Below are 14,693 nucleotides of genomic sequence, written 5' to 3'. Positions count from 1 at the left end.
CCAGAATATTCACCTAGCTCTACTTGCAGGGCTTATATTTCCATCAAGTACTGTACAGACATCAGATGAAAGATTCTAAAGTGCAAATTATTTTTGCTTTTGGGAAACAGAAGGGATAACTACAGAACAAGTTGCCACTCCATCAGTAGTTTTAATGATGCCCCATGTTCAGCGACGCACATAAGGTTGAGAGTGAATGCTCCACTGGACCACTCTGTTATTTTAATGATGTGCTTAATGTGAAAAGGTTTTCTGAAACCCAGTTTACATGGTAGTGGGGAAGGTATGTAAACAGCAGTTCAGTCAGGGGTCACTGAATGTAAAGCAAAGTTTCTCTAAAAAGGGCAGGGAAACTTTCTGTGTGCTGTCCTCTATATTTGGATGCTCCTTTGGGTGACAAGTGTGCAACCCCATAACAGCATCTGCAATGGATTCTGAGATAGAAGGGTCCCTTGCAAAAGGGGTAATGCCAGGGGGTTAATGTCCCCATCCTTGTCCATGTTATTTGCTCCTAATGCCACAAACCAAAGATAACACTAGAAAGGAAGGTGAGATTTACATAATGCTGATCAATTTGAAATGTACAGTAAGCAGAACTGCTTTTGATTGCCTTTCACAGTGCAGCAGCAGCAAAGTCTTTAGCTATTCAGGTCAGCTCTCACACCAGCAATTGCACCTCTGCAAAGCAAGTTGGGGATACAATCACACTTTAAGCCAGAGAGGACGAAAACCCATTTATTTCAAGACATTTCAAGCCATCTGAACATCGCACGTTCCAAATGCAGCTAGAGTCAAGAAAGCTTTTAAGGTTTGTTTGGCTTCTGCTTGAGAAAACTCAGCCTGGGGAGGGCAATGGCCAAGGGATGGGAGGCAGAGGCTGAAAATAAGCAGGCAGATCTCAGTGTGGGGGGAGTGGAAGCAAGAAGTGGGATAGCGAGGGATACTTCAGGTCAGGACAGAAGTGTATTTCAACATCTGCTCTCGGGGTTCAGCACTCCTGTGGCAGGCAGGAAGGCAGGCTGGGGACAAGGCTCTGTAGGAAGCTGTTCCATGAGCCCAAGGTTAGGATAGCAGAGGGGGCTGTAGGTCAGGCTCTCACATGGTCACAGAGCTTCAAGGAGAAAGGAGGGCACTGCACTGCACTTGGAGGAGGCAAGGTGCACTGCAGGGGCTGTGCAGAGGCATGTTTACTCAACCCTTGTACTGCCATTAGTCCAATGCCTGCTAAAGCTTTCTGTTCCCAACAGCTTTTTAGTTTTGGCATGCTTAAAAACCAGCAATACACATGCAAATGTGTGTGTGTGGATGAAACCCGCACTTTAGATGCATAATTTAAGGTGCAACCAGAAATATACTTGGATTTTAGCAGGGCTTACAAATGGATTCGTACCCTGAGGCTTACCTTTCACACCTGACTGTGAGCAAAGATAAGAGTTTGTGCATAATCCACCATGCTGCTTAGTAAGCGAACCTGAAACACGTTCAGAGGAGGGAGAGTTACCTGAGAAATGCACTACTAGGTGTACCTTAGACAATCACTGGCATCAGGCTACAGACCCCTCATGACGTGAATGTGGAGAGCCTTTTCCAGGGTGAGACTGCTGCAGATGCCAGCCTGGTGAGCCAACTATCTAGTTACAGTCTGAGCAAATCTAGGAGGCCAGTACCCACCACAGAAGCCAGTTCACTTGTCTCCGTCACGGATAGAGGCAGCTTCTGTAAAGAGGGTTTGGCCCAGCAGCAAGCAAAGGGAATGGCAAAGCTTCCGTTGCCCTCAGGGGGCACAGTAAGAGGTAAAATGGCCATGACGGTGTGCAAAGGTTTGGAAGGTTTTCAGCTCAAGAAATATCCCATGTGAGTACCCCACGTTCCACATCAAAACCCGCAGTCACGGGGGCCAGCACCCTTACAAGCACAAAGAGGGCACGTCCAGATTGCGGAAGGGCCTCGTTCCCACCGCCGTAACACCCCCGCAGGAGTCATGTTCAGAATGACACCTACCGCCACTACCACCTTTGCAGGGAAAAAGAGAGAGATCCATAAAAACTGCGTCTGTTTTGGAGTGTCGTGCCCATAATTAGCTACAACCCCACACCAACTGTGTTACAAGGCGTTGTGAAAGAAATGAGGGGAGGCATTTTTAGCCAGCTCCTCAAGTTTTAAGAAAATGATTGCTTAAGCCTCATAAATAATAATTATTTCAATTGATGAATCATTTTGACTAATTTCAGGTTTCAAGTAATATTTAACAGTGCCATGCAGCAAAGTAATTGTGGAATTAAGAATTCATTCGTCACTCATGTATGTTCTTACTTGAATTTGACCGAGTTAAAATTAGTATTGCTTTTCTAGAAGGCTAACTTAAATGGCAGTTAAGGTGTTCACCAGGAGTGCAGAAAAATCTCCTAATATTAAAAGATTGCAACGAAACCTTGTCCCCCCCTTACTCTTTCACACACACAAAACCACACATACTGTCTCCCTCCCCAAACGCGTAAGCTTTGTTCTTACAGCCCAGAAAACATCACACTGGAGTAACCTTTCACATAACACTTGAGTAACCTTTCACACTGAACTTAAGAGTCTCTTTCTCCAAGTGAAAATCACACTTTTGAGGTCAGTCCAGAAACACTGAACACAGGATTTGAGTCCGAAAAGAAAAATGCCTGAGATAATGAAAAATGTGCTTCTCTCTCCAGGGAGTTTTACAAAATTATTTTTATGATCAGAAATAATTTACTGATGGGAAATGAGATTCCAGTGACAGGGAAATTCAACATTAGTCCCAATAATTTGTCCTGTGAATTGCTCACAAAACTCAAGCACTTGATCAACGACATGTTGCGTAACCCAGAGCGATGTGGTGCAGGAAACCCTGTGTCCACGTTACAGATGTGAGTTTGAGAGCCCCTAACCACAGTCTGAAGTACTCTCCCATCTGCTCCCTTCCGCTTCTCCTTCACAAAAAGACAATCCCTCTCCCTGTCTGAAGGGACGAAGGAGCGAGGAGTGGATTTTTGGAGCCTGATAGAACATCGTCTGCAGGCAGACGGGGAAACAAGACTCAGCCAAAGGGGACCAAAAAAGCAAAAGGGAACACAAGAGCAAATCCAAACAAGGCATGTCAAGTGGGTTTTCCAAGTGAAATGTTAATGAGGACCTAATGAAGACTCTTTAAAGCAGCTAATGTTTTACTATAGCATGGGAGTTAGGATATGGCTGAACCAACTACAGTCAGCGCTCCCTTCATGTGGTGGAGAAGGAAATGCTGATGTATTTTCAGGCAATGATGAGGTCAGAAGATCTTTCAGTCTGACCTGGCAGCCATGAGAAATGGAAAGCGAGGATCCCACCGAGACGTGGGATCAGTCTGGTCAGTCCTCTCGTAAGAGTAGAAGGCTGAAGGGAAAAAATGCTATTAAAAAGAAGAGGGAAAGGGCTCAAGATTGATGAGGTGGGCAGTAGCTCATATTTACATATCTGGGGCCTCCTTGACAGCCGAAAAAATAAGTTAACCCAAAAAATAGAAATCTAATCTACATTCACTTCCCAACTTGTCAAAAGCCCTCAGCGTAAAGCAGCCACACTTGGCTGCACAGAGGTGTTCCACGGAGGGACCCCAACCAATAAATCTGTTTGATTTCCTGTTATGAGAAGCAGACAAAGAGATACGGCTAGGGATGGGCAGAGCTGTCTGCATAAGGGAAGAGCCTGTGCTTTCACCCCAAACTAAAACCCACCCTCTCCGAGGTTAGAAAAAGTTCAGTTCACTTTGGGGACTTTTTAGCCTTATTTCTCATTTTCACTTGTTCCCGTGGGAGCTGGAAGTAGATGGGACAAAGCATTTCTTTCCTGCTGGCAACAAGCCGCCCTGAAAGTGTCACACAAAAGTTTGTTCTTGTGAGGTTTCCAGTCCAAGGGTGTGATCTTGCAAGCCCTCCAGATGCGAATAATGCAGCGACATTTTTAATGGTTTCACTGTCGGTGAGAATTTCTTGGCATTACTCTATGAGTGTTTTCTCCCCACCACTTCTTCCTTGCTTTCTTCGCCCCTTTGTCACGCCCACATTACACACAACCAGAAAAGGACTGCAAAGTTTTCAGATCAAAAAGGCTTTTTTTCAAAAACCCTGGGGAGAACCTGCACAAGGGCAGCAACAGTGCAGAGCAGCAGCTGTTTGATAAGGTTCCTCTCAGGAGGTGACATCAGAAGTCGAATGTTATTTCACCCACGGCACACAGACTAACAGCCTGAGCCTGCAGTCCCTGACTAACAGACATCCCATGGCACACATTTCCCAGAAGTATAGCAGGTCCACAACAACATTTGAAAGCAATTAGGATGAATGTGGTAGCATTTCGATGTATATTCTGAAATACCACAACTAATATCCGTGTTCTTGCAGATGTTGACTTTCAGTCTTGCTGGTAATTGCCCTACAATTGCAGCCACCCTCACTAAATCATCTCCCAGTGATGACAGCGAAAGGTTTCAAACCCTTTGATGGAAACAAGATCATGACTATGGATGTAAATTTGCTCTTTCGACTCATTTTGTTGGTGGTTTGGTTTTTTTTTTTCTTTAGAGAGACCCAAAATCTATGAAAAGGAAACTGATTTTGATAAGATTGAGCGGGTGGAGTTAAGGAGCAAACACAAAATCCAGTGCACCGTAAGCGGGAATCCTGACCCGAAGATCGAGTGGAAGTGGCAGCCCTGCAGCCTCAGAGACACGCTGTAAGTGGACGTTCCTATGGTTGAACATGTTGCAAAATAGTTTGGTACCTCCAGGTCAGTTTTTCTTTCCAGTAGATCTTATTTATCTCAGTTAAAAATCACAAGCAGCGATTCTCCACCTAAAGATCCCAAGGGTTATGACCCAGCAGATAACTAGCTGCGTGTGATCTTTTCGCAGTTACAAGCACCTTCTGTATTACCAGAATTGTGTCAAATAAGTTTAAAGTCACTGAAGATCAGGCTTGAATTTTCTTTAATTTGACCAGCAATGCCCCTCTGCTTTCCCAAGATCTTTTCTTACACCTCTGGGATGCAGGTGACATACTTGACAAAGAAAAAACAGGTAGGTGCTTTCCGTGTAGAGGCGACACACTTCTTTCCCCTATAAGAGCCACTGTCAGACAAACCTGCTAAAGGCTTGGCTTCATGTAGTTGCCATATGGAATTTATCCCGCTCCCTAGGGGCTGTCTTCACTAGCCCGCTGAGCACGGGCTCCTGTGGCAGCATCTGCGCTGCAGAGGCTGGAGGAGGTGACCAGGCCTTCACACCTTACTGAGGACCCTTCTTTGCTAAGGTCTGCAGGCAGCCTGAGGTGTGGAGACAGAAGCAAGTCACTGGGTCAAAACTGTCAGAGAGAAACGAGGCAAGTTAAACCACAGGATGCCTTTGGAGATTTGCTTTTCCAAGTAGCCATTTTCTTTGCTCCTGCTGTTATATGAGCAGAGTGATCTACAGAGAGAGGTCTTGGCTGAGGTCTGGATACTTCCCCTCGTAGCCCCAGGAGCCATGTATAACATTCCTGACTGCACTTCAACTCTTCTCTGCAATGAGAGGGCTGAAGTCAGGTTTTCAATCCCAAAAAAATGAAGGTAAATCTAGGAAGCAAGAGAGAAAATTGCTGGATGGTTCCTTATTTTCTCACCATTTCCATGCTTTTCCTAATGCTGTGAAGGGCAAGTCATGAAAAATCACAGAAGCTCCTTTCCCAGGTTCTCTGCTGCAGCAGTGATGTTGGGTGATGTAGTCTCAGATGGGTCTAAAGATTGACCTTGTGTCCCTTGCTAAGGGAAGTAGCCCGTTACCTCATTTAGGTAGTTACACTGCTCCTGCAGGAATTTTTTAAACCAGCTCTGTAGCCCTTGGTAGGGCTGTTGGCATCACAGGTCAGCAGACGGCATCCAAGCTGCTGCTTCGGGGGTGTTCAACAAGAGCAGAAAGGAAACACCGTAAGGAAACAGGTTATGCATTCTGTAGGAAAGCCACAGAGATGACCTGAAATCTTTTCCAGACCTTTCTGTCTAGGGAGAGAGAATTGGTCATGAATGTCAAATTAAGCCAGATTCAAACCAGTGACCTGGTGGCAAAAGACCTCGTATAACCCTTGTTCCAGCCCTCCGACTCCCTGATCTTATCAATTTAAATACAATTGCAGAGTAGTGTCTACCTCTTCTGGCCTCCCAGGCGGCCTTATCTTTTTCCAGCAGAAGCTGTAGGAGGATTCCTGAGGGAAATGACACAGACCCCATTTCCTTCTGTTGTCTCACTTCCTCTCTCTCTCTTTCTCTCCCCCCTCCTCACTAGTGCCCTTTGAATCCCAAAACACTATCATTGTTCCTTATTGTTGTGATGTGATTTGCTTCCTTTGAGTTTTTTCCCTTCATCCTCAAGACAGAATTGTGCCTTGCAGGAAGTCACTCAAGACATCTTCTAATTAGGCTCTTTTGAGAGCTATAAACCCTCCCTTGACCCAGGGTGTTACCCAGGCATCTTGTGCAGATTTGGCAAAGGCATGAATGATTTATGGGTTCCTTTTCTGCAGCATCAGCTCATGATCATCACCTATGGAAGTCCATATTCATTTTACCCCTTCCTATAACCCTCATCTGCTACGGTGGGCTCAGAGGCCGCTGGGACCGGCCATGGGAAGGGTAGTGCTGAGGCAGGACCTGTCAAGGTGCTTTGTAAATAATTCTGAAATGTTGAAATGAAGGAACACAGTAGTTTCACAAAGGGATAACAGTCTCCAGCAGCAATAGCTTGTAGGAGTTTTTAAGACCTAGGACTATTGTCTAAAAATGACATTCTCTCTCTTTAATGATGCCTCCCTGGGTTATCTGAAGCGATTCAGGTTCTTGAACACCACCTTTGTTTTTCTACCTCCAGATGCAACCCCAATGGGCCAAAAATTGTGGTTCAGGAGAACATGGCCATAGGCAACAAGATCAGAAGCATTGAAAACATTACCATGAAGCATGGGGATAAAAGAAAGGTATGTGTCTGATAAAAATCTGAGCAATGATGTCATGGAATAGCAGTGGGCTTTACGGAGGGGAAGCTGTGCTCACACGGAGCTCTTTCCCAAGCTGCTTTGGGTTGTTAGCATGCTTTAAATTCCACAGCCTCAGGATCATTGTCAGATCTCTGCTGTTTATAAATGCCGGGATTCTGGCAATGATGTCACATACTGTATTTAAAACTCTCCAAAGACTTTTGGGTCAAAAACCTCTCCATCTCCCTCAGTCTTGAGAAAGTGTAAGACTGGTTTAGTGCAAGAGGGGTCCTGTGAAGTGCACACAACTGATAAGGACTCCGAGTTCATTAAAATGCCTAGCACTTAGAGAGCACTTTGCACTGCCCGACCTTGCCTACTCCCAGTAGCAGGAGTTAAACAGTGATGTAATTTAAGAGGTCTACGGTAGCCAGAGATAGCCGGCCTGATTTTCAGAGTGTGCAAGTACCTGCAGTACCTGCCTGTTTCGGCTGGAGTTGTCATTGCTTCTTTACCCGTTTGGGTTGCCAACCATGTTATTACCGAGCCAAGGAAGGTGGGAAGACCTCTTTTCTTCTACACTTCCCTGCCTGCTTCCCCTTCCAAACAGCACACCTCCTGCATGAACTGCAAAGATCCCAGCCATGAATTATCTGCTAAATGCCTCCCAGGTACCTGTGGTGATATGAGCACCATTGTTTACACCCAACATACAACATTACACACAACATTAGGGCCACGCTAATCCTTGAGCTGCAGCTGTTCTGCTCTAGACTCCGCTCACAGACTGCTGGCTATGCCTTGGAGAAGATACTGTGGTCTGGCTCAGACAGGTGGTTTACCTCTGATGGACTTAGAGGTTTGTGGCTTTAGGAGTGGGTTTGCAGCTACAGGTTTCGAGGTAGATGCTCCGGACAGTTTAGTGCCTAATACTGCAAGGTGCTGAATGCTGCAGTTCGTATCCTGGTACACCTTTAAGCATATGATAATTCTTGGGCTACTCCCATGCTTAAAGTTAAGCACAAAGCTAAAGTGCTCTTCTGGATTGAGTCCAGACTAAATCAGCAGCTGGCAGGATCAGTGCCTTAGCCATCTGCTCTTTCTCATGGAGACTTTCCAGCTCCAAACATAATCTAAACCAGAGCTCTGAAAACATGGAGCTTAGGCTGGGAAGGAGAAAATCAGTGTTCACATTTCATTCCTGAGTTTTCCCCTTGATGGAAGATATTTATAAATTGGGTTTATTTAGATGGCATAGTGCCCCTTAAGGTCTGTTTTTAATGTATTCTCTTAGAATTTTAGATCTTAGGTAAAAGCCACTGCCTACAAAGTGCTAATTACATGTGAAAAATGGAAACTGGGGACATGTATCTACAAAGTTTCTTCCTTTTCCAAGACCTTCTGGTTGCTGCATGGACTGACAAGCAGCTCCCATGGCTACTGTTTCTCTCCATATATACAGCCTGTCTAAATATATGATCTGGGATCCAAGAGTTTAGTTGGTATCTGATGATCAGTCTTAAAGCTGTGTTATCCCCCATACAAAAGTGAAGGGTTTCACAGTTGCTGTGACACAAAAAATATCCGTTGGTTGCTGAATTGTCCCACATGCTGGGATAGTGAGACACCTCAACAAGACAAAATCAGAAACATATTTCTTTGTTTTATGCAGATGTACACCACTCCCATTTCTTCTTTTACCAACTTTGCTGGGGCAAACATGTAGCTGGGTGAAATTTTAATCTGCTAGTAGACAAGATGGAATCTGGCTGCAGCCTCTGCATGAGGTGGTGTAGGAGTGCCACAGAGCTCTCCAGTCCAGTGGGTCACCCCAAACACACCCTCAGTCTATGCTGGAGCATGACTAGGGACTTCCTTTCTTTCCCCTATCACCTAATTTCCCTGGAAAGAAAAGGTGCAGCAATCTCCAGGTAGAGGAATCGGGAGAAATAGAGCTCCACTCCCACGGAGAACAGCACAGCACCTACCACAGGTCAGTCCCGACATCACCACGGGCCTGAGCTTTCTGCCTGTAAAACACAGTGGACACTGGTGGGCTCCGAGAGGGGAGCTGCAACTGCTCAATGGAGATGCAGACTCAGAGGGAAGCTCAGTACAAGGAACCCATGCAGTCCTTGGGGCTCCTTGTTCCCAGGGCTTTGCTGCTGCCCACACCACAAACAGCCCCGAGGCTGCTCCTCGCCCTGCCCAGCACAGCTATCTCCGCTCTTTCTATAGACTCTGGGCATCCGGAAGTGTTCACTTTTCAGACGTGTTCCAAAGCTCAGCCTACAGGCTTTTAATTTAAGCTTTTACATATTTCAATATTAAAGTTTCATAAAAATACTTCTTGACAAGTTACATAATTTTACAATTTATAGTATATTCATTATTTTCATATCCTCCTGATCCACTAGTTGAAAACACATTCTAAGGTGTTTCCTAATATTTTTTATGTCCTGATTAAGATTTATTCAAATTAATAAAACTAGACTTTACGAATCTCAGGTTTCAGCACTTTGTCTCCCTGCTTACATTAGCAGACAATTCCTCTCCTTCTCCCTTTCTGAAGTCCAAGACTATCTGTGTTGAGTGGAGTCTTTACATAATAGAATATAATTCAAAAAAAGACACTGATGAAAACTTACAGCCTTCAGACTTTTCCTTGTGTTTTATCAGTCGTTATTCCCACCAAAAATGGAATGGACAGGAAACAGCCCAATCCATTCCCACCATGTCTTAGCAAGTAATTCATCTGCATTGACTAGCCAGATGAAATAATAAAGATGTTGGAGTCCGACTGAGCGTGGCCTGTACTGACTGTGTTATGAAGCTGGGGTTAGCTGAGATTGGTTATTTTTCCTGTGTGATTTGAGCCTGTCCAGTGATGTCTGCAGTCTCACAGCAGGAGGAGGAATTTACCTAGTCTCTAAGATTTCTCAGCATCCCTAGAGTTCATCCACAATGAACTGTAGCAATACATGGTGGTTCAGCAACTTAGGAAAAAATGAAGTAACTTTTTAGAGCTGCTAAGAATATGGCAACAAGCCCCCAGAAATGACCAAGTCCAGAATCTTGCTCCAAAGCAGTTTGCAAGGCAGCAAGCGAGGATTTTTCCCACAGACCACTGGTGCTTGATGTGACCTTTGATCACTTGTCAAACAGATGTCTGAAGATCTTGATGTGGTGTAAAATTGAGGGGTTTAGTCATCTTCATCATAATGATTGTTCCCTTATCATTCCACCGACAGAGAAGTGAATTTCACCTCCTCCTGTCTTCTAAAGGCTGAGTCTCACTCCTCAAGAAAAGCACGTGGTTGTCGTTTCTGCTATGACCTACTTCACTGAAGTTTTGGTCAAACAGTGGATGGGGCAATGCATTGCAGTAGTTTAATTTTCCCAGTGGTTTTGAGTCAATATTGAACTTTTCACTGTGATTTGAACTACTGTGTGGCTACCTCTGAAGACCCCTTGTAACACCAGGTGAAACACCCACATTTGCATGAATTGCCTGAATTTCCTCTTCAAGTTGCAAGGAGCTCGGTTGCTATTTTATTTTCTTTCCTGTTAGTAAACTGAGCGTACTGGTCTGAGCTTCGGAGAACAGGACATAGCAGGAAAGAATAGCAAGACCCATACGAGAGATATGGTTTAGTGGTGGACAGATACGGTTGGACTGGATGATCTCTAAGGTCTTTTCCAACCTAGTGATTCTATGATTCTATGATAATTCAGTCATCACTGGGGTTTTTTTTTCATCTCTTTTCTCTCTTTCATGTATATATCAGAGCATGGCCTGGCCATGTGGATGCTTCTGCAATGAAACTCAAACATCTCTTTTGCCAGTGAAATTCGTAACCACTCAAGAAAATCAACCCAAAAATGCCAGGTTTAAGCCTCTTGAAGGACAAAAAGATGATATTAGAGTAGTGGGATGCGTTTGGTGAAAAGCATGTGAGCGACTCCGTAGGGCTGTTGAAATCTGTCCCTGGGAGGGTGCCCATTTCAGGGAGCTCCCACAAGCCTTGTCGCGTTAGTCCCCGGCCGGGGATGGTGAACAGTCATGTGGCTGCGTTACTGAACAAAGCAAAACTCTCTGGGAGACTACCCAGATGTTTCAGGCACTGCCCAGGCACAGGAGTACAGGGACTCCTACGCTGTCCTTGGCAGGTCTTCTTGAGACAGTCTGGCTAAGAAGTGGCCCCCTGTCTTCCCTGCCCTCTTAAATTCATTTTTGCTCTTGACTAGCCAGCACCCACCCACCCAAGGACCACAGAGTGGTCTGTCCATCCATACTAGAAACCTATACCAGTTCCTCCAGGGGCACCTCAAACCTCCGGTTTTCCAGTTTCCTGCCCTGTCCAGCACCTTTCCTGATCACACCGTACTGACATCAGCGCTGCCATACACTGTGAGGAAGGCAACGATTGCTCTCATTTTACAGGGAGAGAAACACCCACTGCCAGAGATGAGGGGTAGAAGCTCTCCATCAGCTCACAGACTTATCACTTGTCCTCAGCCCATCCTTTAGCATGCTTCAAATGAATGAACTGAGATCACGGATCAGAATTGTCAAGCTATAAAAATAAGTGTTATTCTGTGCCATTCAAGTAGATGGATTGGGAGCCAGCTGAATATTTTCTTTGCGGGGTCTCTGGTGAAGTTCCTATAATTTCATCTCCCTCTAGCCACCTCCACTCCAGCTCTGCCAGAGTCAGACAGCTGAGAAGTTTTCCACCCACTTTTCCTACTCCTCATCCTCGCCCACATGTAGCTAATAAAGAAAGAGGGAATTGTTAACTAAAGCTGTTGGAGGGAGGGATTAGACAAAGGAAAGAGAAAGCAAGGAATAACAAGAAATAATAATTCATGCTGGCTCCAGCTTAAAAAAAGAGGTCTTGTTGCTCTGTCCTTACTATGAGATGTCTCAAAACACTCATGGTATATGGCTGTGGAATGTTATTTGGCTGCTTCTAACATAGCTTGGTTTTATCAGTTTGGGAACATTACAGTGCAAGACATATGGACTTTATTGAACTATTCCATTATGAGTTCTCCCAGCAGCAGTGTCTGTTTACTTGTCAGAGCTGCTCTTCAGAGATCAGTCATTTTATTTCTTTTCTTACTGAGTTTTAAACTTAGTTTATTCTTTTCTAGTAATTATTTATTAGCTAATAATCCCTTCTTTGGGCACGCAGTATTGGGTGGCCTTTAGGTTAAGTAATAGGAAATGGAGCCCTTGAGTTCCAAATTCAACACAGGCCATCAAAACTGCTCCGTAGGATGTTTGGTGTTTGGTATGCAGTGAACTCACAGGATCTCAGTCCAGCTCCCACTAGGAAGACGTCTAGACATGACATGCCAATAATTTGTTATTAATTACCGTTGGTTCCAGCGCAGTCTGCACAGAAGCTAAGGACTGAACAGCCACATCGTCTGTGCTACCAACTGTGGCTGGAGGACACTGGCAAGGGTTAACGCGTCATTTAGTCTAAGCTGCTCTTGACTAGGACGTGGAGTGGAAGATAAATTAAAAAGGCTGTAAATAGTTCATGAATAGTAATTTCACTGAAGAGATACAACGTTTCAAGGCAATTGCAGATTTCAGCATCATTATTTAGCAGAAAGTGCTGTGCTCTGTCTGGGAGCAGATTTTTCTGAGTAGATGGCATATGAAACAGCTTTGGTGTGAGCCTGCTTCGGACAGGGGGTCGGACAGGAGACCACCAACAGTCCCCTGCAGCTAAGGTCTTTCTGTGATTCCATGAGCCGAGATGTGGCAAATGCCAGCATGTCTCACACTCTTCTACCCTGGCTCTGATTCCAGGAATGGAAAATACTTTGCCAGGTGCATGGACTAAGCACACAAAGTAGATCAACCCTTCAGAATTTTTTCCACTGTATCCTAAAGGTCCCCAAATGCTGGGACTGTGCCACTCCATGGAGAGCGAACTCTGCTAGCAGCTTTCTCAGCTAATAATGGGAATAGATCCCTGTGTTTGGTTGCTCGAGTCCAAACTTCTGCAGACTTTCCTTGAAATGGCTGCTGGCATTTAGAAAAACAAAATCCTTATCCCTACCTGCCACTACGACCAAGTACAGACAGATTTCGAATTTTCACAAGTTTGTTCAACTTGGGTTGCCTGCAGTAACAGGTGATGAACAACATCAGCACTGTGAATACTATGGGGTTTAACATCTGGGTTGACAGGGATTCCTTTTCAATGGGATCTCCCTGACTTATTTCAACGGGATATCCTTGATCTACAGACACTCAAAAAGCACATACCACTGCTGGCTTCCTAAGTGTTTCTCTCAGGTTCTGTGTGGCAAAAGACAAAACTATGTGGTCTTACAGCGGGAAGGAAGATTGGATGCCCCTTGATATAGCATGCTAGTGTTCCAGAGCATCACGCTGTTGAGGACTAAACCAGGCTTGGGTTAGTTTGGCAACTCAGAACTTTATGTAAAATGCTGGAAAGATAATTGGACTCCCAGTCTCAGGGATTTACCCGGGAGCACACAGCTAGAGTGACAAGCTGGTGCATAATGATTTCAAGGGATTCTTCTTATTACAAGAAAATCACTCAAAATCCTTCATTTCCGGCTCTGAAATCACATCTATTTCTCTGCTGGATGCTGCTGGTTTGAAGGTCACATTTTGGAGGACTTTGGAGGTGCTAGTTGTAAGACCAGCCAGTAAAGTGCGTTACCTTGCGCTCAGATGTGCAGCAAACTGGTGTCCAAGTGCAGAACAGTGACTTTGAGCAGACAGACAAGAAAATGACTCTCTCTTTTCCTCCCAACCCTGTGTCCCCAGATTGCTTCCCACCATCATTTTAACATCTTTTTCACCTTCACATCTAGACATAACTGAGGTAAGATGAGGTCTCAGTATAGCTATTTACTCATCGTTTTCCCCCACTACACATCCGACTCTTCTCGAGTTTGTAGTTAGAGTCGTCAGCAGCTGTGTGTGTTCGTGAGCATATGTGTGCGTTTACCTCTGGGCCACCAAATGCAGCTCGAGGCATCGCCTCGGTTTTTAGAAGAGTCAGTGTCACCCCTAACACTTTGGACATATTCCAAAATGGATAATGACCTTCCCTGTTATGCTTTTTAACTGGCTCTACAGTGTTACCCTCGACTTCCCATCTAGACCTGTCACTTAACAAGAGTAATAGCTGTTAAGTAGCTGTCCAAATTTATCCCCCTCTGTCCTCAGCATGTACATTTATATTGGCTTTTTCTGTTCCCAAATATAAAATTCTAAGATCATGAGAAGAAAGACTTGGTCCTGATTCAGCAGTAATTAAAAAGGCAGCGTCTGCTGCTTGAAGTCAGGGTAGTGCTCTGAACACGTGATTGTTAATAACCTGTGGCATTAGGCCCACAGCTAGAGGAACAGAAAAGGGAGGAGGAGCAGACTGCTTCTCTGGGTGATTTCATACCCAAGTCAGAGCTATTTTCACATCATAAATAAATCAGAACTGCACAGCTCTTTCCTTGGTGGACACCAGAGGGAGCTGGGTTTACTGGTCTCCTGTTTTCACCCCTAAATTTGGGTTGTCCCCAGTCTTGGTTAAGTTCTGTGCCCATGACAAATAGATACTTTTCCATTTACCTGTTATTCTGCTGAAAATCTTCCCCTTCAGAATGTAAAATGCACATGGGATCAAAACCTTT

The 14,693-nt window shown here is 44.8% G+C and overlaps 1 protein-coding gene across 1 annotated transcript in view; it reads left to right on the top strand.

Moving 5' to 3' along the window:
• LOC104514956 (vascular endothelial growth factor receptor kdr-like) overlaps positions 1 to 14,693 on the top strand; it is a 78,105-nt gene that overhangs the window by 18,873 nt on the left and 44,539 nt on the right. The window contains exons 8-9 of the mRNA XM_010158777.1: positions 4,587 to 4,737; positions 6,902 to 7,007. Coding sequence (XP_010157079.1) covers positions 4,587 to 4,737; positions 6,902 to 7,007 — 257 coding nt within the window. The remainder of the gene's footprint in view (positions 1 to 4,586; positions 4,738 to 6,901; positions 7,008 to 14,693) is intronic.

The sequence above is a fragment of the Eurypyga helias genome, unplaced genomic scaffold (genome assembly GCF_000690775.1).
Source record: "Eurypyga helias isolate BGI_N326 unplaced genomic scaffold, ASM69077v1 scaffold9459, whole genome shotgun sequence".
NCBI classification, from domain to species: Eukaryota; Metazoa; Chordata; class Aves; order Eurypygiformes; family Eurypygidae; genus Eurypyga; species Eurypyga helias.
The sequence above is the reverse complement of the archived record's forward strand: the minus strand, read 5'-3'. Positions and strand labels throughout refer to the sequence as shown.